The sequence below is a fragment of the Kogia breviceps genome, chromosome 18, assembly GCF_026419965.1.
Source record: "Kogia breviceps isolate mKogBre1 chromosome 18, mKogBre1 haplotype 1, whole genome shotgun sequence".
Lineage (NCBI taxonomy): Eukaryota > Metazoa > Chordata > Mammalia > Artiodactyla > Physeteridae > Kogia > Kogia breviceps.
This window is the reverse complement of record NC_081327.1, coordinates 16,774,350-16,800,838: the sequence shown is the minus strand read 5'-3', so window position 1 is coordinate 16,800,838 and position 26,489 is coordinate 16,774,350. Positions and strand designations below refer to the sequence as shown.

The 26,489-nt window shown below is 42.0% G+C and overlaps 1 protein-coding gene across 4 annotated transcripts in view; it reads right to left on the bottom strand.

Moving 5' to 3' along the window:
* The window catches only part of SLC7A9 (solute carrier family 7 member 9), a 33,445-nt gene that overhangs the window by 3,938 nt on the left and 3,018 nt on the right, over positions 1–26,489 (bottom strand). The window contains exons 3-13 of one of the 4 annotated variants that reach the window (XM_059046043.2): positions 26,194–26,341; positions 25,672–25,914; positions 25,131–25,256; positions 24,794–24,893; positions 23,981–24,025; positions 23,367–23,490; positions 22,448–22,551; positions 10,765–10,861; positions 9,621–9,770; positions 2,375–2,549; positions 82–452 (exon numbers count right to left, since the gene is read on the bottom strand). In XM_059046043.2, the coding sequence (XP_058902026.2) occupies positions 388–452; positions 2,375–2,549; positions 9,621–9,770; positions 10,765–10,861; positions 22,448–22,551; positions 23,367–23,490; positions 23,981–24,025; positions 24,794–24,893; positions 25,131–25,256; positions 25,672–25,914; positions 26,194–26,341 (1,377 nt within the window). In that variant the 3' untranslated portion in view covers positions 82–387. Of the gene's footprint in view, positions 1–81; positions 453–2,255; positions 2,550–9,620; positions 9,771–10,764; positions 10,862–22,447; positions 22,552–23,366; positions 23,491–23,980; positions 24,026–24,793; positions 24,894–25,130; positions 25,257–25,671; positions 26,342–26,489 lie in introns of those variants that run through there. The other 3 variants (XR_010837678.1, XM_067018481.1, XM_067018482.1) reach the window with 3 other exon arrangements.

The window sequence follows — 26,489 nt, the reverse complement described above, 5'->3', positions numbered from 1 at the left end:
ATATATATACACACGTGTATATATATATATACATATATACATATATACACACACACACACATATGCACCTTTCTGATCAATGAGTGTAAAGAATTCCCTTTATTGAAGTAGGTGTGATGTGCCTTGTTAAAGAGTCACCATGTGGTGGGGGCCGTTCGGACTGAGCCCTTCCCTGGCCACCAGCCTTCTGCTGGGTTACATCCTCACCTGCTAACGTCAGCACACACCCAGCCAGAGAACTAAGGGTAGCTGAAACTAACAGTATTATACACACGTGAATACATTTTTTTCTTAAGAAAAGCATCAGGAAGAAACAACCACAAATATTGCTTACAAAAATAAATTCTTCACAGCTTAGACTTGGCCACAGGAGGCTGAGCTTTGTTATTACTCTGGATCTTCCTCTGGGGGGACGACTTCCATCAGCATCTGAAGGTGCATGGTGAGAGGCTCTGGGGGGGAAAAGCGCAGTCAGAAAACCGTCACTTAAAGTTAGCTTTGCCTTGCTTATCAATGAGCAGTGATACTGTTACTACTCCTTGGTGATGTCTCATATCCGAGCCTGTGCTCAGGGGACACAGGTGGGTAGCGGTGGGCAGACCCATCCTGGGAGCTAGGTGGTTCTTTGGAGATAAGTTATTTCCCATTAAAGCAATTAGGAACCTACTAAATACTTTACTGCCACCAAAACATTTAGAGGAAAAGTATGAATGACTCAGTTTTATGTGTATATTTAACTACCACTGACCAAGATTGCATGTTGGGCCTGAAGTCACTAAGTCCGCATCTTGTTTAAAATACAGGTTGTTAATTCTTTTCACCTCCTTAATTTTAACTTCTTATTGGTTTCTGTAGGGAACAGCTTGGCTAAATATTCTAAAGCTGAGAAATAAGACATATCTCGGGCCTTTAGGCTGTAAGTCATCCTAGCTAGATTCTCTGTCAGTATGATCAAGTGCAAGTCCATTTTCAGGGGCATGGGAAGAAGTGGCTGTTTTTCAGGTAGTAATATGCCTTTTCTTTCGTTTCTATAGTAGTGTCCCTGCAACCCCCTCTCAGCTTTGGGCTTAGATCAGCGTAAAGAGGTTTAGGGGGAGGGGGAGCTATTTCAAGAAAGGGGAAAAGTCCTTGGGAAATAATAAAGCCATATTTTGGTTTTACTGTCCCTTTGTTAACAAACGTGAAAACAGATTCTCTGTCTCTTAGAACACCCCTGTCAGGTGAGAGGTGGTACCAGTTTCACAGGTGGGGACACAAAGGCCGAAGGAATGGAGGCAGGCATCCCCAAGTAAGATTGCCAACCTTATTTCATCTTTTTCTTTTCCCTAGACTGTAAAGAAAATGACATTTAGGCTCAGTCTAAATGGAGTCTCAGGGCCGCCTTCCCCCACTTCCAGTTGGGTTCTGCTCTTTGCTACCTTGTATGTCTCCCTAAGTTGTATGCATCTAAATAAAAGACCACACAGGGGTGCCTGAGGAATGACTGTACTTCCCTGGTGAGACGAGCTGAAGGAGAAAGAAGGCAGATTTTTCATCACATTTACTCAAATACTAAGTGGCTGCTGTATAGATCCAGGATTAAATTGTACACAGCCCAATTCCTGCCTCCGGGGAACTCATGTTTAGGGTGAGGGAGACCAGGCAAGGCTGTGGATCACTGCCGGTCTGGTGAGGGGCTCGGGAGCCTGGCAGGCTTTTGTGAATGGAGTTCCTTGCAGCTGGCTGTGCCATGTAGAATATAACACACCCTTGGGTGTACTTCAGGGTCCTTTGATGTACTCTGCCATCACTGCTTTCTTTTTCAAAACGAAAATGGCTAACATAGCTAAACTTTTAAACAACTTTCCTAAAATACACAAGGAATCAGTACTGCTGAGTGAAAAGCAAGAGCCGTGGCCTTGGTGTTGGAAGGCTCAGGCCCTCTTCCCAGCTCTCGCATTTTGGGTGTCTCTGGGATGCTGCTGAGACCCCCAGATGACGTCCGGGTATCAGGCACAAGGAGGCAGTGCTTCGGGTATGGGATGCACAACTATGTGAATAGGTATTGTCACTACTGACCCGTACACTTAAAAATGGTCAGGATTTCTGTTATGTGTATGTTACATTTGAAAAAAAGAAAAAAAAAAAACGGTGCTTCCTTTTCCTGCTTGTTACAGGAATTGATGGGAACAAAGGAAGAGGCCACAGGTGGACCCCAGAGGTGTGACACTGAGGAGAACAGGTCACGCCTCCTCCCAAAGAGGAGACGAAATTAGTTAGCTGCGCAAGACCCCGTGATAAGAAGGTCCTGGTAGAATCGGGACAGATGAGGCTACGGGATGTCGGGCCTCTCTCACTTTACTAACAGCAAAGCAGTCCCTCAGTTGACACTTACTTGAGATTTTCTGAGCCCATCCACACTTGTAGTAGACAAAAAGGAAATAAAATATAAGGCCGCTCAGCATAAATAACACACAGTAGAGATACTCCCATGCAGGTTGGCTGATGATTGGGGCCAAAACCAAAAACATGGATAACAGAGTCACCAAGATGGGGATGAAAATGGGCACCTGTAGGCAAAACAGAGTGGTGTCGTCATTTGGCCACGTGCATTCACTTCCTTTTTGCAAATTTTCTTTCAAAACAAAACACTTGACAGAAAGAAGAATATAATGAACTCCACGTACCCCTCCTCCAGTTTCAATCATTTGTAAGTAACATTACCAACCTTATTTCCGTCTTTTTCTTTTCCCTAGACTGTAAAGAAAATGCCATCCTGTCATTTTACCTGTAAAATACGCATTATACACCTCTAACTGATGACGGCTTCGTTTTTAACATGTTTGTTCCCTCCTCTCTTTATCTTGTCCTTAACTCGTGGGAATTGGAGGGTTTATCCTATACAGTGTCTTCATTCTAGCTTTGCCTGATAACTTGCTCCTCTGTCCCTCTTGTTTCCTGTAAACCCGCAGTTAGCCGTGGAGGCAACAATACTCTGTAGCTGGAGCAGTGCACTTCCTCTTGTAACACGTCATGAGGCACTTAAGGTCCGACTGTCACACTTCTGCACCCCTAAAGTCAATCCGTGGATTCAGGGGCTGGAGAGGAATCCAGTCCCAGCAGATCTGGATTCACCCGTTTTTCCAGGGCGTTTGGTAGGAAATGGCATTTAGAAACCGTAATCTGGGTGGTTGGGAGCACTCAGTGTTCTTTTACAAGGACAGAGAAAAAAAATTTTTTCAAGGGGAAAAAATTCATAAATTTCTACTGATAGCTTCCGTTCAAATGTAAGATTGCACTTTTTTCCTTACTTTCCCTAGACTTATGCCTTCTTTCCTTATGCTTCTGAAAATCTTCTCAATGGCTTTCACATAATTATTTTATTTATCCTACAATGTGCCTGTGATAAACTTCAAAATAACTGTACCAATACTACCACTGTAAGTAGTAGTAGGAAGTTTAGGATATTTTTGCCGTTCTTTTTAACTGCACAGCATAAGCCACAAAGGAGATGCATTCAAAGTCCTGCACTTTAATATCAGTTCTAGTGATTACGTTCTCTGTGTGGTTATGTCATCTACTTGTTACAGAGTAAGGTTTCTTTATCTCCATTTGTTTCTAGTTTTTAGGGATTTGCTTTTTCCCTTTTTTATTTGATTTTTTTTAATATTATAAATTTTTTCTTGATTTTGCTTTATTCTTCCATTATTTCTTTTTCAGAATAAACACATGTATATGCACAAATGTACATACACATGTTCATCTTCCACTCCTCTTACATAAAAGGTAGCAAATGCATAAAACACAGTTTTGTGCCTTGCTTTTTTCCATTAATATATTCCGGAGAGTCATAGTACTGTATAAAATTACTCGTCCATTGTTTTTACTGCTGCATACCACTCTACTTTGCGGATGTACCAAAACTTAATTCACCCAGTCTCCCATTAATTGACATTTGGGTTGTGTTGAACCTTTTGCTATTACCGATTAATGCAACAAGTAAGCTTATGTTTATTTCATATTTTTGTCGACATCACTTAGGGATAGATTACCTCAAACCAGGCTGGCTGGGTCTAAAGGTAAGTGCATATGTAATATTGCTGGATGTTGCCAGGTTTCCCTCTGTAGTGGCCATGCCATCTGTATTCCACTAGCAGTGTTTGAGAAGGCTGTTTCCCCACAGCCTCTCCCACGGAGTGTGGCCTAACTTTGAGATTTCTGCCCATCTGATAGGCAAGAAATGGTATCTCATTAGGATTTTGGTGTGCGTTCTCTTATTAGAAACAAAATTGAGTTTGCTGGGGTTCATTTGTTTCATGTTTAAGTGTCATTGCATTTTATTCATTGAACTGTCGTTTTATTTTCTTGTCTCCATTTATATCTTTTGTCCATTTCAGTTGTTAGTAACTCCCATATCAATGTTAGTAACTTTAAATTAGGGATATTTATCCTTTTTTGTGATATTATTGCAAATATTTTCCCCAATATTTTATGTATATGTGTTTTCAACTTCTCTTTTTTTGAATGCATTCATTTTTATTTGGGGGGGTTATGGCTGCCCCCTTTAAAAAAATTACTCCTTGATTTTGAGTCATGGGAGAGGTTTTCTTCATTCTTGAATTACAAAGCAATTTATATTTTCTTCGTGCATCGGCACCATGATATTTAAATTTTAGAATCTGTTTTTTGAATTTTATTTTATTTTTTATACAGCAGGTTCTTACTAGTTATTCATTTTCTACATATTAGTGTATACATGTCAATCCCAGTCTCCCAGTTCGTCCCACCACCACCAACCACCACCCTCCAGCCCCCCACCCACCACTTTCCCCCTTGGTTTGTTCTCTACATCTGTGTCTCAATTTTAGAATCTATATTTTAATATTTTTCTTATTTTTAGTTTTTCCCTGGCTATTTTTGCTAGTTTGTTCTTCAACATGAACTTTCTAATCAACTTGTCTAACTCCAGGAAAAAAAAAATTAGATGGTTTTTTTTATCGCGATCTCATAAACATCTAAATTAATGATGCCGAGTTTCCCTATCCAAAACCATGATGGATTTCCATTTGTTCAAGTTACCTTTTCTGTCTTTCAGGAGAATTTTACTTTTCTACTGTGATGTCTAGCCTCTTGTTAAGTTCATGGCCGGGTGTTCTTTGCTTTGGGGATGAGTTGTTCTCTTTCATTACCTTTTAATTGGATATCGTTTTTATAAATGAAGGCTGTTGATTACAGTGTGTTAGTTTTATGTCATATTACTTCACTGTATTTTCTTATATTTTTTTCTTTGATCCTTTTGGGTTTTCCAGATGTACAGTTTTATTTTCTTTGAAAGGAGAAAGTTAGACTTTTGAAAGTCTTTTCTAATCCTTGTGCTCCACATTGCTTTCTCTTGTTTAATTGCCTTGCTGATATCTTCAGAACAGTGTTAGCTGATAGCAGAAATAGAAGGAAGGCATTTTTGTCTTCACCTTGGCAGAGATCTCTCTAGTGTTACCTTATCAATTAAAATTGCTTTTTTGGGCTTCCCTGGTGGCGCAGTGGTTGGGAGTCCGCCTGCCAATGCAGGGGACACGGGTTCGTGCCCCGGTCCGGGAAGATCCCACATGCCGTGCGCGGAGCGGCTGGGCCCGTGAGCCATGGCCGCTGAGCCTGCGCGTCCGGAGCCTGTGCTCCGCAACGGGAGAGGCCACAACAGTGAGAGGCCCGCGTACCGCTAAAAAAAAAAAAAAATTGCTTTTTTGCCGTAGGGCATGTTTGTGTGTGCAATCATGCCAAGGAAAAGGTTATAAATTCCTATTTGTGTTTTTATCACTAATGTATGTTGAATTTTATCTGGTGGTTTTTGACAACTGTGGGAGGTGATTATAGGGGGTTTGACCATAGGTACATTAATATGATGAATTATATCCCCATGAATTAAATCCAGATCATTCTAATCTTTAGCCACCCTTGCACAGACTTGACTTAGTCATGATATGTTTTTAATATAATTGGATTCTATTTGTTAAAATATTTTATTTAAGATTTTTATATCAATATTCAAAAGTGAGATTGGTCTGTGATTTTTCTCTTCTCCCCTTTTTTGTGCTGTCTTTGCAAGGTTTGGTATAAGTGTTATAGTCCATAAAAATAATTTGAAAAATCAATAAAACATCCTGTAGCTTACCTTTTAAAAAAAGGAGAGAGAAAGCATAAACACACAAATAAGAAACAAAAATGGAGAAATAATCTCCAGAACACAGGAATTTTTTTAAAAATCATAAACTATTTTGTACAACTCTATACAAATAAATTCAAACACCTAGATGAAATGGACAGTTTTCTAGGAAAATATAGTTTATTAAAACTAACCCCAGCAGAATCTGAATTCATGGTGAAATTCTAAAAATCAGATAATCCAGTTAAGTGCTTTCTTTATGTTTATTAATTCCTTCTATATCCTTTTGGTTTTCTTTGTTCTTTCTCATGCCCTTTGAGTTGCTTATTTAATTTGTTTTCGTTTTGTTGATGTAAGTAATGTAGCGGAACTTCCTTAAAGTACTGATCATAGATTATATGTCTTGTTTTCATTATTGTTATTTTTAGGAATTTATGTACTTTCATTTCCTATTTCCTTTTGGACCAAAAGGTTTAATTTTAAAAATTAATTTCCTGTTTTATTGCATTATAGTCAGAGAATGTGATCTGTATCATTTCTGATTTTAAAAAAATAAATGTATTTATTTTTTATTATTTATTGTTTTTGGCTGCGTTGGGTCTTCGTGGCTGCGTGTGGGCTTTCTCTGGTTGCGGCGAGCAGGGGCTGCTCTTTGTTGTGGTGCACAGGCTTCTCATTGTGGTAGCTTCTCTTGTTGCAGAGCACGGGCTCTAGGTGCGTGGTCCTTAGTAGTTGTGGCACGTGGGCTCAGTATTGTGGCTTATGGGCTCTAGAGCCCAGGCTCAGTAGTTGTGGCGCATGGGCTTAGTTGCTCTGCGGCATGTGGGATCTTCCCGGACCAGGGCTTGAACCCGTGTCCCCTGTATTTGGCAGGCAGACTCCCAACCACTGCGCCACCAGGGAAGCCCCATTTCTGATTTTTTAATCAGGGTTTTTCCTTGTGGTATTAAAGATTGTCAGTGGTCAGACCTGTCCCATATGCACCATGTTTGCTATTTTGGGGATTCAGAATTTGAAATGAATCTCTAAGATAAACCTTGTTATGTTTTTATAGATCTGCAGTCACTTTTACTAATGATGTGCCTGGATCGGTCTTGTCCTGAGGGAGATGTTGTAAAGTCTCCTATTAGTGTGTGTGTCTGTTTCTCCTTGTATTTCCTATAGTTTGTTCAGTAAAAGTAATTACTGTGTGGTGTGGTGAATAGGTTTTCATAACTGTTATCTCTTTATTGTGAATTTTAGCCTTTTGCATTACTAAATGGTCTTTGTCTTGTGTTTTGGGCCTGAGTGCTTGTCTGATAAGATCACAACCCCTGTTTTCTGTGTATTTTCATTTGCTTGATTTTTCTTTGCCTATCCTTTTACTTTGCATTTTTCACAGTTCTGTAAACCTGCCTGAAAATTTTTTTCTTTTAATGGCTGATTTAAACCCATTTAAACTGCATAAGCTGGTTTATTCATACAACTGATAAGTCTGGTCTCCATATTGCTTCATATTTCTATATAAAGTATCTTCGACTTACTGTCAGTTTTCTGCCCTTAAAGAGTGACATTCTGTGGGAAAACTCTTACCGGGGCCTACTTCCTTTAAGTGGGAAAATTACCATGTATCATATGAAACCCGAGACTTCTAACCAGTGTTTTCAGATATAACAAAAAACAGAAAATGCATGTATATATCCAACATGTAAGTAAACTGGAAGTAAACTGCTTTAAAAATGATTTCCTGGTGACCAATTAGTATGATTGTTAGTAAATGGTTACCTTTAATGCAATAACATGTTTCCCAACATCTGAGACACACATGCCTCACACTTTCCAATATGCCTACATACGGCTGTGACTTGTGTTGGATTTGGAATGCCATTTGAAACTTTCCTCACACATGTATTAAAAATATTGTATTGCATTTGGGGAATTTTAATATGCATTTTTTCCATATAACTATCAACTAGAAATAAGAGTATTAAGAGATTCATAGATTCTATAAAGTTTGGGGATGTTAAAAATCAATAAGCAAAAAACCCTAATAAGCATTCTACTGAGAAAATGTCAACCAGGAAGATATTCTCATTTGTTTCCCTATTTGAGTCTTTATATATAGGTTCTTTTATGATATGGTTTTGTGGATGTGTTTGTGTGTGGGTATGTGTGTTGGATATATCTATCTATAAACACTGTTTTTGTTCTGAGAGTTACCATTATAAATAGTAGGTATTAATACCTTTGTCTCCTCTTTTTTAGATATTATCTATAATAAGCAGTAATGAAATAAGCTAGGATTTCTCCTCTTTCCCCCTAGCATCTAATTTTAAATTGTATCCAAAGGCAGTTTCCCTGACATATTTTCCTTAACTGGCATACGTTCATATGCCTTCTCTCCCATTTTTGTTTTATTAAGTTGTCAGTGCTTAATATTTATATACTGTTTTGCTATCTTTATCTCCCATCATTTAGTCTTAGTTCTTTAATTAAATATATTCACCTTATGCCAATGACTTTTTGGTTTCTAAAGCTCATTCTCTAGTGATCCCTTAGGTCTCATGTAACAATACATGCTTTGAGTTATTTTGTTGGTAACTTTATTCTTCAAGGTCAGTTTGACTGGACGTAAAATACGTGACTTACATTTTTTTTTTTTTTTCGCGGTACCCGGGCCTCTCACTGCTGTGGCCTCTCCTGTTGCGGAGCACAGGCTCTGCACGCGCAGGCTCAGCGGCCATGGCTCACGGGCCCAGCCGCTCCGCGGCACGTGGGATCTTCCCGGACCGGGGCACAAACCTGCGTCCCCTGCATCGGCAGGCGGACTCTCAACCACTGCGCCACCAGGGAAGCCCGCCAGAAAGACTTTTAACCAGATTTGTGAAACAACATTCCGAAGCTAAAGACATTATCTTTATTCTTGCTCTAGTTACTGAAGCCCTCTTTTTGCCTACCTTTTTCTTACATCTTCACTTGTTATCACAAGAATAAATAGCACAGGTGTTTTTAAAAAACAAAAAACAAACCAAAAAATCCTGTAACATAAGCAAAATAAAATACGTTCTTCTTCCTTGTTGGTATATGGACCCACACCAGCCATGGAGGGAGGTGGGAAGGAGCGCAAAACAGACTGCAAACACGGACCGTTGGTGGTTGCATGCATAGGAATGGGTCTGAGCCAGAATCAGAAGTCCCCACCGGTCGACAGAAAGTGCATTCATGAGGGGTCCTGGAACTATCAGAACTGGACCTCTCACTTTGGTTAAAGAGACAGGTCACAGGTATTGTTGATAACTTTAATTAATTACGAGATGGCTGACTGGATCATAATCTATAATATGAAATGAATTGAAGAGCAAACTCCACTCTAAAGTATGATGTTCAAGAGAAGAGTCAGGTTGAAAATAGAAAGCATGCTCCTAGAAGTTAAAATAGTTACCTCTACCTAGCTCATTTCAGGAAATAAAGCCACTTGTGACATTTGGGGAACTAAACCTACCTTGATGGGCCTTTTCAGTTCTTTCTTCGTAAACCTCATCACAATGAGTCCAAAGATCGTCAAGCCATAAAACAGCCAGGCAGCAAAACTGAAGTAATTGACTAATGAGTTTATGTCACCAGGGATGATATAAATGATCGCTATGATACCCTAGAAGAAAGAAGAAGGAATTCTTAGGTCATTAGTACATGAAACCATTAACCTTACCACTTCACAAAAGATGGAAGAAGCTTTTTTTTCTGTGGATAAACACTCTAATGTGAAAGAAAACTGTGTATCCCATTATATTTGGGGTTACACCAGACTGGTGCTATGACAGCTCTCAAGGTGTGATGGAAAGGACTTGGAAAATTTGTAGCTCTTTTAAGCAGGGGAGAAACAAAATGTGTATGTATATTGCACCAGCTTCCTAATTATGAATTTTCCTTCCAGAGAGTTTTCACTGGGGGAAAGGGCCCTGCACCATAAAACCCAGGCTGTCTAGGTCTGGTCTTGACTGCGTTAGCTGCATGGTCCTGGACTTGTAATTCCAAGGGCCTTGTAATTCTGGGTCCTTTTTCTCAACTTTAAAGGGAGTAGGTTAACAGAGAAAAGGGGCTCCCTCTGGGGGTGGTAGGAAGAATCTGGCCCTGAGGCTGGGCTGTGGATGGTCCAGAGGTACCCAAAACAGTTGCATACAGCCAAGGACTACCCCTCACTGAGAAATTCCAATCAGAAGATGTCAAACGCCTATAATTCACAAGAGTCCCATGACTTCTGAATTAGTGGACCGTAATGAGAAGCTGTTGTCATTAGCCACCTTGTAAAATGCCTTATTCTCCTTCCCCATAAGCTAGTGGGTTTTTGTACAGTTTGTTAACAAGGGACTCAGAACATACAAATGTGCATGTAAGAAGTGTAGAGGGTACAAGCTCAGAAGATTCAAACAGTGTCTTTCGTGGATAAATTCAGAACAAGGAGCAGAAGTTGAGTAAATTATTTAAATTGTTTTGAACTTTTAAATATACCTATTTATATAACTGAGGGCTGGGGGAACCTGGGTCATTTGAAAATCACTGAGCTTGGTGATCAAGTTTACTTCATCATCCAAACTGAGGGACCCTCTGCCTTAAGGGGGTGTTTTCGTGGCAGAATTCATACTTACATAAAAGATGATGGCAGGGGCTGGAGTGAGGCGCTTGACGCTAACATAAGAGAGCACTTTAAGCATGTGGCCTTCCCGGCCTGCAACGTAGACAAGTCTGAAAGGGCAGTAATAAGGAAGTCAGTCGATGAGGGTGAAGGCTGCTGTATGATCACCGAGCAAGTGTGTCCTGAGCATCACTACCCAGGCCACAGAGAAAGGGACTGAGTTATGACCATGGTGTCTTCAGGTAGGAGTCTAGCCTCTTGAGATGACTGTGTTTTGCAGAAGTAAGTGAGGTGGTTAAATGCATCTTAGAGGAATGAACCCTGGTGCAGTGGGGTCACCTGTGGGGGTTGCGGTGGAGTGGGAGGTTGGGGAGCCCCTTTCAAGGAGGAGGTACCTGATCTGAGTCCTGAAATTTATGCAAGAAACAAATGTAAAAACTAGTCCAGGGCCTATGGACCTCAGTGCTTGGTGCACCTGACAGAAGCCAACACAGACATGCCTTGTACTTCCTAAATCCAAAGTCTGTATTTTAAAAAAATCAGAAAATCAAGGGTGAGTCAGCAGATGCAAACAAATGGCTGAGCCACCCCGTCCACCCCCCAAGAACTTCTGATGATTCAGGAATCTGAAAGGCTATCTTTAAAATGGTAAAGGAAAAGGAAAGGAGAGCTAAACAGAATTCCTAAGGAAACAAAAAGTTACTTTAATTAAAAATTTAATCAACAACAGACAAACACAAGTGAAAAAAGTAAAAGCTAGACTGAATATGAAGCATAGAGAAGTGGAAAATGTAGACCTGAAATTAAGAGAAGAAACCAAGGAAGAAGCTCATGTATATTGAATGGGGTAAGAAATTCAAAGAAGAGCAGAGAGCCTTTACACAATCAAAAAACACTGAGCCTTCAAATTGAATCCTGTTCTAGACAAAAACATACACAGATATAAACATTAGAGTGGAAGGGGAAAAAATTTAAGCTACTGAATTTAAAAGATAGCTACAAAATTAGGACAATCAGAACAACAGCGATCGCATGAGAAACTTTCAAAGTGATGAGGGAAAATTGATTTAACTTTCAGATTAGAATACTACACAGCTAAACTATCATTCAAGACTACTGGCAAAATACATTTGTAGATAATAACTGTGAGACATTTACAGTTCTTCAGTCCTTGTTGGAAACTATTAAAAAGTCTACAACCAAAGAGGACACTGAACTGAGAAGGAACTGATTGAAGAAGCAACATTAAGGAAATAGCAGTAAAGCACATTTGGTGTGTATGTAAGTACTGGATTTTTTATTTCTGTCATGATGGACATTTTTTGGAGGGTTGGTTGGGATTATAAACAAGGTGTAGCTGATACACTAGATGATATGAAAGGGAGAGCCCTTGCAAGAGAGGGAAGAGAACTGAGATACTGATAGGCTCTACTAGGTATTCATGTTAAATTTTAAAGGTAATTGCTAAAAGAATAGAAATATAGCTTCCATCCATATCAGCAGAAGAAAAAAAAAGGAATAAAGGACATTTGATGATTAATAAATCAGGGTAAGATTTTTTTAAGCCAAGAAAACACAAAGGAATACGTTAGAAATTAATCTAGCAGTAATCACATCCAGTGTGATCAGATTCCACTTGCCCAGCTGGAGACTCCTGGGTTGGGTTTGTTGAAAGAGACACAAGCCACAGCCCATGACACTGAGAAGTAGACAATAAAAGGGATGGGACATGTTACCAAAAGTAGCAGCCTGAAAGACAGCTGATTCAGCAATATCAGTATCAGAATTTAAGGCAAAAGAGGGAGCATTCCTACTGAAAAAGAGAACAGTCAGAAGATATAAAAAACAAAAGCCCTTGCAAATATACAGTAAAGGTAGAAAATCAACCATGTACAAAGCTAGTAGGAAGGTTTTAAGACAAAAGTAGTAAAACCATCTATATCCAAAATAAGCAGTTAAAGAATACACAAAACAATTAGATGTAAAACATGTCAAAAACAGTAATCGTAAGGGGAGGAATGTACAAATGCAGGGTTGTTAAATGCATTTGAAATTAAGAGATCAGCAACTTAAAACAATCATATATATATATATATATATATATATATATATATATATAGTTTGCTATATATAAACTTCACATAAATACAAACCAGAAATCTATACTAGATACACACATAAAAAAGAAAAAGGAATTAAAACATAACACTAAAGATAGTCATCTAATCACAAGAGATAAGAACAAAAGAAGGAACAAAAAAGACCTCCAAAAACAACCCCCAAATGAATAACAAAATGGCAATAAGAACATACATATCAATAATTGCTTTAAATGTATATGGACTAAATGCTCAAATCAAAAGACATAGAATGGCTGAATGGATACAAAAACAAGACCCATATATATGCTGCCTACAAGAGACTCACTTCAGATCTAAAGATACAGATTGAAAGTGAGTGGATGGAAGAAGGTATTCCATGCAAATGGAAATCAAAACAAAAGCTGCGTAGCAGTACTTATATCAGACAAAATAGACTTTAAAATAAAGACTGTTACAAGAGACAAGGACATTACATAACAATCAAGGGATTAATCCAAGAAGATATAACAATTGTAAATAAATGTGCACTCAACATAGGAGCACCTAGATATATAAAGCAAATATTAACATACATAAAAGGAGAAAATGACAGTAACACAATAATAGTAGGGGACTTAAACACCCCACTTACTTCAGTGGGTGGATCATCCAGACAGAAAATCAATAAGGAAACACTGTCCTTAAATGACACATTAGACCAGATGGACAATATATATAGAACATTCCATCCCCAAACAGCACAATACACATTCTTTTCAAGTGCACATGCAGTGCTCTCCAGGAGTGAACACATGCTAGGCCACAAAACAAGCCTTGGTAAATTTAAGAAAATTGAAATCATAGTGAGCATCTTTTCTGACCACAATGCTATGAGACAAATCAACTACAAGAGAAAAACTGAAAAAAACACAAACACGTGGAGGCTAAACAATATGCTACTAAACAACCAATGGATCACTAAAGAAATCAAAGAGGAAATCGAAAAATACCTGGAGACAAATGAAAATGAAAACACAATGATCCAAAATCTATGGGATGCAGCAAGAGCAGTTCTAAGAGGGAAGTTTATATTGCCTACCTCAGGAAATGAGAAGACTCTCAGACAACTTAATTTTACACCTAAAAGGACTAGAGAAAGAACAAATGAAACCCAAAGTTAGTAGAAGGAAAGAAATCATAAATATCAGAGCAGAAATAAATGAAATAGAGATTAAAAAAGAAAAATAGAAAAGATCAATGAGGGACTTCCCTGGTGGCACAGTGGTTAAGAATCTGCCTGCCAATTCAGGGGACACGGGTTCAAGCCCTGGTCCAGGAAGATTCCACATGCTGCGAAGCAACTAAGCCCGTGCACCACAACTACTGAGTCTGCGAGCTAGAGCCTGCAAGCCACAGCTACTGAGCCCGCATGCCACAGCTACTGAAGCCCATGTGCCTAGAGCCCATGCTCTGCAACAAGAGGAGCCACTGCAATGAGAAGCATGTGCACCTCAATGAAGAGTAGCCCCCACTTGCCGCAACTAGAGAAAGCCCATGCACAACAACGAAGACCAAATGCAGCCAAAAATAAATAAATAAATTTTAAAAAAGGAAAAGATCAGTGAAAGAGTGATTTCTTTAAAAAGATAAACTCAATAAACCTTTAGCCAGATTCATCAAGAAAAAAAGAGGGCCCAAGTCAATATCATCATAATTGAAAAAGGGAAAGTTATCAGTGACACCACAGAAATACAAAGGATCATAAGAGGGCTTCCCTGGTGGCACAGTGGTTGAGAATCCGCCTGCTGATGCAGGGGACACGGGTTCATGCCCCGGTCTGGGAAGATCCCACATGCCGCAGAGCGGCTGGGCCCGTGAGCCATGGCCGCTGAGCCTGCGCGTCCGGAGCCTGTGCTCCGCAGCGGGAGAGGCCACAACAGTGAGATGCCCGCGTACCGCAAAAAAAAAAAAAAAAGGATCATAAGAGATTACTATGAACAAGTATATGCCAATAAAATGGACAGCCAAGTACAAACTGACAAATTCCTAGAACTGTACAATCTCCCAAGACTGAATCAGGAAGAAACAGAAAATATAAACAGACCAATTACCAGTAATGAAATTGAATCAATAATTTAGAAAAGTCCAGGACCAAGTGCCTTCACAAGTGAATTCTACCAAACATTTAGAGAAGAGCTAACACCTATCATTCTCAAACAATTCCAAAAAATACAGAGGAATGCTTCTGAACTCATTGCATGAGGCTAGCATCACCCTGATACCAAAACCAGACAAAGATATCACAAAGAAAATTACAGGTCAATATCACTGATGAACATAGATGCAAAAATGCTCAAAATATAAGCAAACTGAATTCAGCAACACTTTAGAAAGATCATATACCATGATCAAGTGGGATTTATCCCAGGGATGCAAGGATGGTTCAGCATCTGTAAATCAATCAGTGTGATACATCACATTGACAAACTGAAGAATAAAAACTATATTATTATCTCAATAGAGGCAGAAAAAGCTTTTGACAAAATTCAACAACCACTTAGGACAAAAACTCTCCAGAAAGTGAGTAGAGAGAAAACACACCTCAACATAATAAAGGCCATATATGATAAGCCCACAGCTAACATAATACTCAATGGTGAAAAGCTGAAAACATTTCCTCTAAGACCAGGAACAAGACAAGGATGCCCACCCTTGCCACTTTTATTCAACATGTTATTGGAAGTCTGAGCGACAGCAGTCAGACAGAAAGAAAGAGAATGAAAGAAAGGGAATCCAAATTGGAAAGGAAGAAGTAAAACAGTGACTGTCTGCAGACAACATGATACTATACATAGAAAATCCTAAATACGCTACAAAATAAAAATAAAAATAAATACTACTAGAGTTCATCAGTGAATTTGGTAAAGTTACAAAGTCAATATACAGAAATCTGTTGCATTTCTATACACTAACAGCAAACTATCAGAAAGAGAAATTAAGGAAACAACAGCATTTACAATTGCATTAAAAAAAAAAAATAACACACCTAGAAATAAACTTACCTAAGGAGGTAAAAGACCTATACTCAGAAAACTATAAGACATAGATGAAAGAAACTAAATACAACACTAACAGATGGAAAGATACACCATGTTCATGGATTGGAATAATTAATATTATTAATTATGGTCATTGTTAAAATGACCATACTACCCAAGGCAATCTACAGATTCAATGCAATCCCTATCAAAATACCAATGGCATTTTTCACAGAACTAGAACAAATAACTTTAAACTTTGTATGGAAACACAAAAGACCCCAAATAGCTAAAACGATCTTGAGAAAGAAGAACAGAGCTGGAGACACCACACTCCCTGACTCTAGACTATACTACAAAGCTATAGTTATCAAAACAGTATGGTACTGGCACAAAAAACAGACACACAGATCAATGGAACAGAATAGAGAGCCCAGAAATAAATCCACATGCTTATGGTTAATTAATCTACAACATAGGAGGCAAGAATATACAATGGAGCAAAGACAGTGTCTTCAAAAAGTGGTGCTGGGAACACTGGACAGCTACATGTAAAAGAATGAAATTAGAACATTTTCTCATACCATATACAAAAATAGACTCAAAACGGATTGAAACCTAAATGTAAGACCAGAAACCACAAAACTCCTAGAAGAAAACATAGGCAGAACACTCTTTGACATAAATTGTAGCAATATCTTTTTGGATCTGTCCCCTAAGGAAAAGGAAACAGAAGCAAAAATAAACAGGAACTAAATATAAAAGCTTTTGCACAGCAATGAAATCACTGACAAAACAAAAAGACAACCCACTGAATGGGAGAATATATTTGCAAATGATATGATCAATAAGGGGTTAATATCCAAAATATATAAATAGCTCATACAACTCAACATCATAAAAACAAACAATCTGATTTTAAAATGGGCAGAAGAACTGAATAGATATTTTTATAAAGAAGACATACAGATGGCCAACAGACATGAAAAGATGTTCAACATCACTTATCATCAGAGAAATGCAAATCAAAACCACAATGAGATATCTATCACCTCACACCTGTCAGAATAGCTATCATCAAAAAGACCACAACAAATGTTGGCAAGGCTGTGGAGAAAAGGGAGCCCTTGTACACCGTTGGTGGGAATGTAAACTGGTGCAGCCACTGTGCAAAACAGTATGAAGGTTCCTCAAAAAACTAAAAATAGAGGGACTTCCCTGGTGGCGCAGTGCTTAAGACTCTGCGCTCCCAGAGCAGGGGTCCTGCATTTGATCCCTGGTCAGGGAACTAGATCCCACATGCATGCTGCAACTAAGAGTTCACATGCCACAACTAAGGAGCCAGCTGGCCACAACTAAGGATCCCATGTGCTGCAACTAAGACCCGGTGCAACCAAATAAACAAATAAATAAATATTTTTTAAAAACTAAAAATAGAATTATCATATGACCCAGCAATTCCACTCCTGGGTATATATCTGAAGAAAACAAAAACACATAATTCAAAAAGATACACGCACTTCAATGTTCATAGCAGCACTATTTACAATAACCAAGCTATGGAAGCTACCTAAGTGTCCATAAACAGATGAACAGATAAAGAAGGTATGATACACACACACACACACACACACACACATATACACAATGGAATACTACTCAGTCATAACAAAGAATGAAATTTTTCTATTTGCAACAATGTGGATATAGCTGGAGGGTAGGTATTATGTTAGTGAAATAAGTCATACAGAGAAAGACAAATACTGTACATTGTCACTTATATGTGGAATCTAAAAAATAAAACAAAATAGTGAATTTAACAAAAAAGAGACAGACTCACAAATATAGAGAACAAATTAGTGGTTACCAGTGGGGAGAGGAAAGTGGGGAGGGGTTTAAGAGGTACAGACTACAATGTATAAAATAAGCTACAAGGATATACTTACTGTACAGCACAGGGAATATAGCCAATATTTTATAATAACTATAAATGGAGTATAATCTTTAAATATTGTGAATTACTATGTTGTACATCTGGGACTTTTACCCATGGGACATATAATATTATAAATCAACTATACCTCAATCAATTTTTAAAAAACAGGAGCCCCTGAAACATAGGAGGCAAAGTTTGACAAAACCACTGTGAGAGCATAACATTTGAACAGTCAAGGTACAAGCTTAGTGATAACACAAAAACCTAGAAGTTAGTAGAATACACATTATTTTCAAGACCATGGGAATACTTATAAAAATGGCAGTAAGCCACAAGGGAAGTCTTAAAACTTCTGAAGAAGTAATATCGTAAAGATCACACTCTCTGAGTACAATACAATAACATTGGAAGTCAGGAATACACAGGCCAAAAAGACTCATTTTTAAAAACTACTTTTTGAACTTTGAAAAGATATAAACATAGTATTAATTCCCAGAACAAGTCAGTGAAACTGGGAGGAAAGGGATTGCTAGATGGAGGGGAGACTTAGACTCAAGATGATGCTGTGAATTCACTCTTTAAATTCCATCAGTTCTCCACAAATCAATATATAAATTCCATGCACTGAAGATGCAAGCACGACTTTTCGGAACTGGACAAAATTACTGTAAGTGCATCTGGAATGCTAAACAGGCGAGGAGAAATCTGATGTGGGAGCACCAGTCCTACCGGATTTTTACATTACTGAAGCTGTGAAACATGTAATAAGTAAGATAATAGCACAGGAAAATATTTAGCAGTGAAACAAAGTGAATCAAGTACATTGGAATGATAATGCTGGATTTCAAACCAGTAGGAGAAAGGGTGGACAATAGGTAAATGTTTTGGGAAAAAAGTCAGATTTATGCCTCACGTCAAGCTGCTTTCTAGATTGATCAAAGAGCTAAAGTAAAATGCTAGAAGAAAACATAGGTGGGCATTCTTGAAAGGAGAGAGGAAGGTCTGTCTATGTGAGATAGAAAACTCAAAAACCAGTAAGCAAAAAATCTTAGATTTGACCTCATAAAAATGACATCCAACATAATTCAATATAGCACAAGTCCCTGGCCAACCCCCAAGTTGCACAGGACAAAACTATACAAAACTAACTCAAAATGGATCATATACCTAAATGTAAGAGCTAAACCTAATAAACATTTAAGATAAAACAGAAGAGAAAATCTTTGTGACCTTGCATTGGGCAAAGGTTCTTAGATATGACAACAAAAGCATGACACATGAAAAAAAAAAAAAAAAAAACCCTGATAAACTGCTCTTTGTCAAAGTTAAAAGCTTTGGTGTTCAAAAATACCACTAAGAAAATGAGAATACACGGCACAGACTGGGAGAAAATATGTGCAAATCAGACACCTGATAAAGGATTTGTATCTAGAATATATGATGAACATGTACAACTCAATAAGAAGATAAAAGGAAGCCCAATTTTTTAAATGGACAAAAGATTTGAATAGATATTTCACCAGAAGATATACGAATAGCTAACAAGCACACAAAAAGATGCTCAGTACCATTAGTCATTAGAGGAATGCAAATTAAAACCACAATGACAGGGGTTCCCTGGTGGCGCAGTGGTTAAGAATCTGCCTGGCAATGGGGGACATGGGTTTGAGCCCTGGTCCAGGAAGATCCCACATGCCGCGGAGCAACTAAGCCCGTGAGCCACAAATACTGAGCCTGCGCTCTAGAGCCCGTGCTCCTCAAAAAGAGAAGCCACCGCAATGAGAAGCCCGCACACTGCAACGAAGAGTAGCCCCCACTCACCGCAACTAAAGAAAAGCCCGCACGCAGCAACAAAGTCCCAACGCAGCCAAAAATAAATTAATTTTTTAAAAAAACACCAAAAAAACACAGTGACACACTAATACCCAGTGGAATGACTTTAAACAAAAGACAAATACAAGTGCTGGTGAGAATGTGGAGAAACTGGAACTCTCATGCATTGTTTACAGAAATTAAAATGGAGCAACCACTTAGAAAACAGTTAAGCAGATTCTTTAAAAGTTAATCACAAAGTTACTATATGACCCAGCAATTCTATACGTAGGAATCTACCCCAGAGAAATGAAAACATTTATATCCACACAAAGACATATATGGACAGGCTCTTTGGTGGGGCTAATGGCGGACTCCGTGAGGGCTCATGCCAGGGAGCACTTCGCAGAACTTCTGCTGCCACTGCCTTTGTCCCTGTGGTGAGCCACAGCCACGCCCCGCCTCTGCAGGAGACCCTCCATCACTAGCAGCAGAGCCAAATGAGATACGAGTAGGAATGCCATCCCTCAGAGTTCCCAGAGACACCCTGGAGCTTCATCCAGACTAATTTCCTTCCGCGGATAGGCCATAGAACTCACAAAGAAAGAGCGTCCTCCAGGTCTGCACTCAAGGCAACTGTGTTTCTGTAGCATTAAAAGTGTTCCATTACTGGGAAAATACCCCCAAGCAGAAGATGCTTACACGTCGCCACGCATGGCACGCGTGGGGTAGGTCCACTGTGAAGGTACCCGGGTTTTGGGGCATGGATTTGTGCTAGAAAAGCCTTTTCAGAGATCTCTAACATAAGTTATGGGTCCTTCTGCAATTAGCAGACAAATGAGAGGGAACCAGGGACTCACCGGAATTCAACTCTTTCACGAGAGAGGACATGGTGTTAGTGACAGAATCCGCTGCTACTAGAGAAAATGCCCTGTAATGGATCTTCCTTTTTCCCTCAGAACAGAGAGTACATCATTCTCTCCCTTCAAAATGTAAGCTTTTATCCCCTATAAACAGTGGATGAGAGCAACTTTTTCCTCAGTCTCCCTGGATATTAATGATGTTAAATAACTTTTTTTGAATCTGCTAGGCAAAAGATCTACATGTGAGGACCTGGAAGGATGTTCATGATATATCGCTAATTCAAGGAAGATGCAAATCGCAGACCAAAATGCAATGCATGATCGAATTTGTGTGAAAAGAGTATATGTCCATAAAAGCACACTTAAACATTAAAAAAAGAGAGAGAGACATATATGTACATGAATGCTCACAGCAGCATTACTCACAATAGCCCAAACTGGAAACAATCCAAATGTCCATCAGCTGGTGAATGGGTAAATGAAATATACATCTATAAAATGGAGTACTATTCAGCAATGAAAATGAATGAACTGATACCTGCTAGGACATAGAGGAACCTCAAAAATAATATGCTAAGTGAAAGAAGCCAGATGCAAATGTCATACTGTATCATTCCATTTACATGAAATGTCTAGAAAAAGCAAAGTCATAGAAACAGAAGCAGATCAGTAGTTGCCTAGACCTGGAGGTGGGAAGGGGCTTAACTATACTAGGCATGAGGGAACTTTTTGGAATGACGAAAATGTTCTAGAATTGGATTGTGATGATGTTTGCACAGCTTTGTAAATTTACTAAAATCACTGAATTGTCGAAATACAAAGTGAGTTTTATGGTATTTATTCCTCAGTAGAGCTGTTTAAGATGTGTTTCTATATACCTGCAACAAAACATCAGAAACTGAAAATGTTTACATTTTTGAAAATACCATTTACAATAGCATGAAGAAATATGAAATATTTCAGAGTAAATCTGACAAAATATGTGCAAGAATTTGTGTACTGTATACTGAAAGCTGCTACTCAAAACAATTTTTTTTGAAAAAAATTAAAGAAGAAAGACCTAAATAAATGGGGAGATAGTCCATGCCCATAGATTGGAAGAATCAATACTTTGAAATGGCGGTCCTCTCCGAACTGATCTATATACATTAGGTGAAGTTCTATTCAAAATCCCTGAAGGCTCTTTTGTAGAAATCGATAAGCTGATTCTAAAATTCATTTAGAAGTGCAAAGAATCTCGAATAGCCAAAACACTTTTGCAGAACTGAAAGGACTAGCACTAAGGAATGATTTTGTGGCCTGTATTTCTCTCTTTTTCTAAGCGTATACGTGCTTAACGTTTGGCAATTTCACTCTTAGAACTCTATCCACTCAGAACGCTGGACAGCTGGGCAAAGACGTGTTCACGAATGTCCCCTGTCGCAGTGTTTATAAAAACCACCCCCAACTAGCCCGTGAGTGGAGGTGATGTGAAACTATGCTCCATCGTAAAGGGGATTCCAAAGCAACCGTCTCTACACCGAATAGGGTCCAGAGGATCGGCAGGGGCTGGAAAACTGCCTGTTTATTTAAATAAAGTTTTAGTGGACCGTAACCACAGCTGTTGGCCTTTCTACTGCAAAGACAGAACATGACAGGTTTACACGGGCTGCAAGCCTAAAACCTTCACTATCTGCCCTTTCAGTTTACCAATCCCTGATCTAGACTGTGTATCTATTAACCTGAGAAGATGTTCAAGAAAGCTCATTCGGTGAAAAGTCCCACGGGTCAACCTCGCTCACCCGGGTCGCGAAGCCCCGCCTTGCGCTGGGGCGGGTGGCACTGTCCCCGCTCGCTCGCTCCCTCGCTCGGAGACGGCGGGCCCGCGCCACGCGCCGGTCCGCGCACGCTTTCGGCTCCATCACCCCAACTCAGGCCTGGCGCCGCCCTGTGCGCGCTCCGCCCTGGGGTGGGGGCCCGGCCCTACCTGCCCGCCGTAAAGCACGTCCCGTTAGCGGCGCCGATGGTTGAAAACGCCACGAAGAGTGGAACGATCCACGAGGCGGGGTAGAGGACGCGGTCGCCAAACGTCTGCGAGAGAAGTGGGTGCGTCCTGAGACCGTGCGCGCCCCCAGGAGCCACCGGCCCCGCAAGCTGCTGTGCCCTCCCAGCGGCCCCGCTGAGCTGGGCTCCCGGACACCTCCGGGAGGAACAGTGGAGCGCCCGTCGGGAGGAAACGACCTCCTCTGCGGATGGTGATGGAAATCTCTTCTCCACCTCTCTCTGGTATAATTCGCAGTGTTTCAGCAACCTTGGATGCCCCTGCCTCTCCCTCCCTCGGAATGGCCTGGTCTCCCTCCCACCCGAGCCGCCTATTCCCCGCTCAGTGGCCCGTCACCAAGCTGCGTCTCTCCACGCTCCCCATCCTTGTCACCTCATTGCCTGTTTTTAGTTTCATTTCCTGTCCCGCTCCAGCTCCGCCGGCCTCCTCCAGCACGTGGACCGCACCCACCTTTCCACCTGTCCCTCACACCCATCCCCCAGCTTGAATTCCACAATCCATTATTATAACTCCCTCTTCTAATGACTCCTTTGCGCTTTCTCTCCCCTGCACTTGCCGGTCAAAGCCCCAGCCCTGCTGAAGTCCAGCCCCGCCGCAGCTACACTCTGTGCCTTCCCCGGCCGGGCGGGGTGTGCTGGGAAAGCAGGACCTGCCACCTGCTGGCAGCCTGGAACCTCAGCTGGGTCTCTGGTACTGCCCTAACCTGCTCACCCTCGCCGTGTCTGGTCTCCTAGACGATTATTTCCCTCCCCCGCGGTGAGGGCCTTTCAACTTGAGCACTTATCCCTTGCCTGTCCCCTTCCCACAGACCAGGCACCCTCCCGCAGAGGCCCTGGGCACTCACCACGGCCACAGCCTGGGACTGCAGGAGCTCGGTGGCTGTCATCACAGTGAAGTAGGACACGTTCATGAGGATGTAGCACCCTGTCACCAGCGGGATCCCGATGATGATGGCCAGGGGCAGGTTTCTGGGAGGGGCAGGGACCCAGGGACCCAGTCAGAGCAGAGCATCCTGTTACGAGACTCACAAGATTGTTGTCCTCGTCTAGTCCTTTCTTCCACCCGCCCCGGCCAGCCCTCCACCTGCTCCCTGGGGTGGGCTGGGGTCACAGCTGCCCTTCCTGAGGCCCACCCAGAAGCAGGGGGCTTGTAGGACAGCAGAGCCCCAGTGGGGACATGTGACATTGTCAAATGAGAAAGAACTCTCCCTCTCTCAGACTCCAGGGCAGTAAAATTGAATTGGTTATAGAGCAAAATAAGCTAGAGTTCTTCCTTCCTCTTAGCAACCATTCTACTACCCCAAACGAAACCAAGCTCTAACAAGTGTAAATGGGGAAACCATCCGCTGCGTGGAAGGGGGTGGTGGGTGATGACGGGGGGAGCAGCTCCACTTTATGGTTGGGGGAGAGAAATACCCTCACCTGTCCACTGTCTCCTGCTCTGACTCAGCTTTCTTACCTGAAAGGGTTTCTAAGTTCTTCTGTAATATAGTTGAGTTGATTCCTAGAGGGAAAAAAAAGTAACGTGAGTAACATAACTTTGACTTTCTTTGCTAAGATTATGAAACACAAAATAATAAATGTAGGTCTCATTTAAGCTACTCCATCATAGAGAAAATTCCACTTGTAGGAATTTCAGGGCCATTTCTTTCGGAGAGAGCCCTGGTGGCGGTGGGACTAGTAAGGTCTGCACATCTTTCAGTTGGTAGGTCCTTGCCCTCCACGGGAATCGTGGAGGGCAAGATTATTGGGAGTAATGAGTCCCCAGTGTGCTTTGAAAAAACTGGAAGATTCTTCGTCTGAAAAGGGATTGAAGCCTGCGGATGCTTTGCAGGAGGGAAAGACCGGTGTCCCGGATGGCCCCTGGACATAAACAGAATCTCATCGACTAAACCTAGTGTTTGTAGGGTGGAAGCAGAAGTCCTACTGAATATCTGCCTTGTCCAGTGCCTGGCAGCCCTCCCTGCCTCCAATCCAGCTGAGCCTGCGTGTGTCTGGTGCAGCGTCCGGCACAGGGTCCCACCACTGCGGGCTCACGGGCCACTGTGTCAAGGGCTGGTGGCACGTGAGCGAACGGGAAAGGGGCAGGTGCCTCAGTGTCTCTGGGGTCCGAGGAGAACAGAAGCGTGAAGGGTGGGGTGCTTAAGAAAAGGGAGATGCGGAGGTAGATGTCGGGCTCCCACCAAACCCCCAAACGGAGAAGTCATTGCTTTCCACACGGCTTCGGTAAAATAGCCTAAAGAAACCCACAGCCAGACGTGTGCCGTCTTACCATCCATCGTACGCCCAGAGTCCATTATAAAACGCCAGACCGATGGCTCCCAAAGACAGTTTTGTGCCCTCAAAAGAATTTTCAAAATTCCTTGTATTTCCTGTAATTAAGCCAGACAGTGAGGAGTGGGTGTCAGCCGACCAGACTGGGACTTTGCATCAACGGGCCTGTGAAGGCAGGGGGTGACTAACGCCCTCAGGTTATTAAACACACTCTGAAACACTGGGAGACTAAAGACTGTTTCTGTTGAATTCCTGCCTTAAAGATACGCTTAGGAGCAAGACTTCCAAATGGTCTGTGCTGCGTGGCACCACACTCCCCGCCAGCCAAAGGTCACCTTGGGCCAGGAGGACAAGTCCGCTGATGATGATAACGACCACGATCACCATCTTGGCCGCTGTGAACACGTTCTGGACGTAGCTCCCCAGCCGCACGCTCAGCGCGTTCACCGTGGTGATGAGCACTGGGGAAGTCAGAGGTGGGCGACATTGTGTGTCTGTGGGCTCAACATCTCCCTCCTTTCTTAAGGCCACTCCCAGGCCCACCCCTCCAGCCTCCCCTCTCCGCCGCCACATCCATCAGAGGCACCTTTGAAATCCAGCCTGGCTGCCTCCCCGCAAGAGCAATGGAGACGCAGCCGGGCCCCCGTGGGACAGCCTGCTGCCCGCCGTCCCTGACAGCTCCGGTGGCCCCGCAGAGCAGGCACTGGACAGCAAAGGGCATCAGGCTTGGGCCCAAGAGTAGACCTGGCCCTGCTCCTCGGCAGCGCCTCCAGGCCCACTCGGCCTCTTTCTGGCTGTGCAGGAGCCGAGTCTCCCCACACCACCTGCGCCAGGTCTCTTCTGAGCCCTGACCAGTGTTTTCACACACGTACTCACAGATGGCGGCTGCAGCCAGGAGTTTAATGACAACTTGAGGAGGGTTGCAGCCTGAGTAGAAGGGCGCCGAAACGTACTCAGAGAAGCTGAGACAGATGATGGCAAAGGACGAGGGCTTTATGACGAACAGGCTGGTCCAGGAAAAGAGATAGGCAGGAATGGGGCCAAAGGCTTCCATCAGGTAAGGGTACTCGCCCCCCGACTTGGTGATCATGGTGCCAAGCTCCGCAAAGCACAGAGCGCCTGGAATACAGAGAGGAAGGGGGCCCCGGGCCCCTCGTGAGGCATTGCCCTGGTCGAGGGAACCCCTCTCCCCCGTGGAAGACATGCTCCTGGAGCCCATCACGGTGTCTCTCATCCTGAACTCTGGCCATTGGACTTTCTGTGAAGCCCGCTTTACACCTATCTGTGCACAAGCATTGAAGGGGATCCAGGCAGCAGCCAGACCAGGCACAGATAGAGCTCCGACAGCAGCCCCACACTCAACAAAAGGTGCTCGCCAGGGCGGGGCATCTTTGTTACCCAGTGTCGCAAGAATCCCACAAGTCGCCCATATGATGAGACAGGGTCCCACGGCTTCCATGTTGCTGAGCACAGACTTGGGGGAAATGAAGATCCCGGAGCCGATGATGGTGCCCACGATGATGCAGATGCCGCTGAACAGGCCCAGCTCGGGTGTGGAGAAGGGGAGAGGAGAGTTAGTGCTGCCACCCGGTGGGGCTCGAGAGGCCCAGACGCAGCCCTCTTCCTCCCTCCCTCCCTCCCACTCTGGGTGTGGCCAGGGCAGCCCCAAGTGTCCCAGGCACCTTCACCCTGTG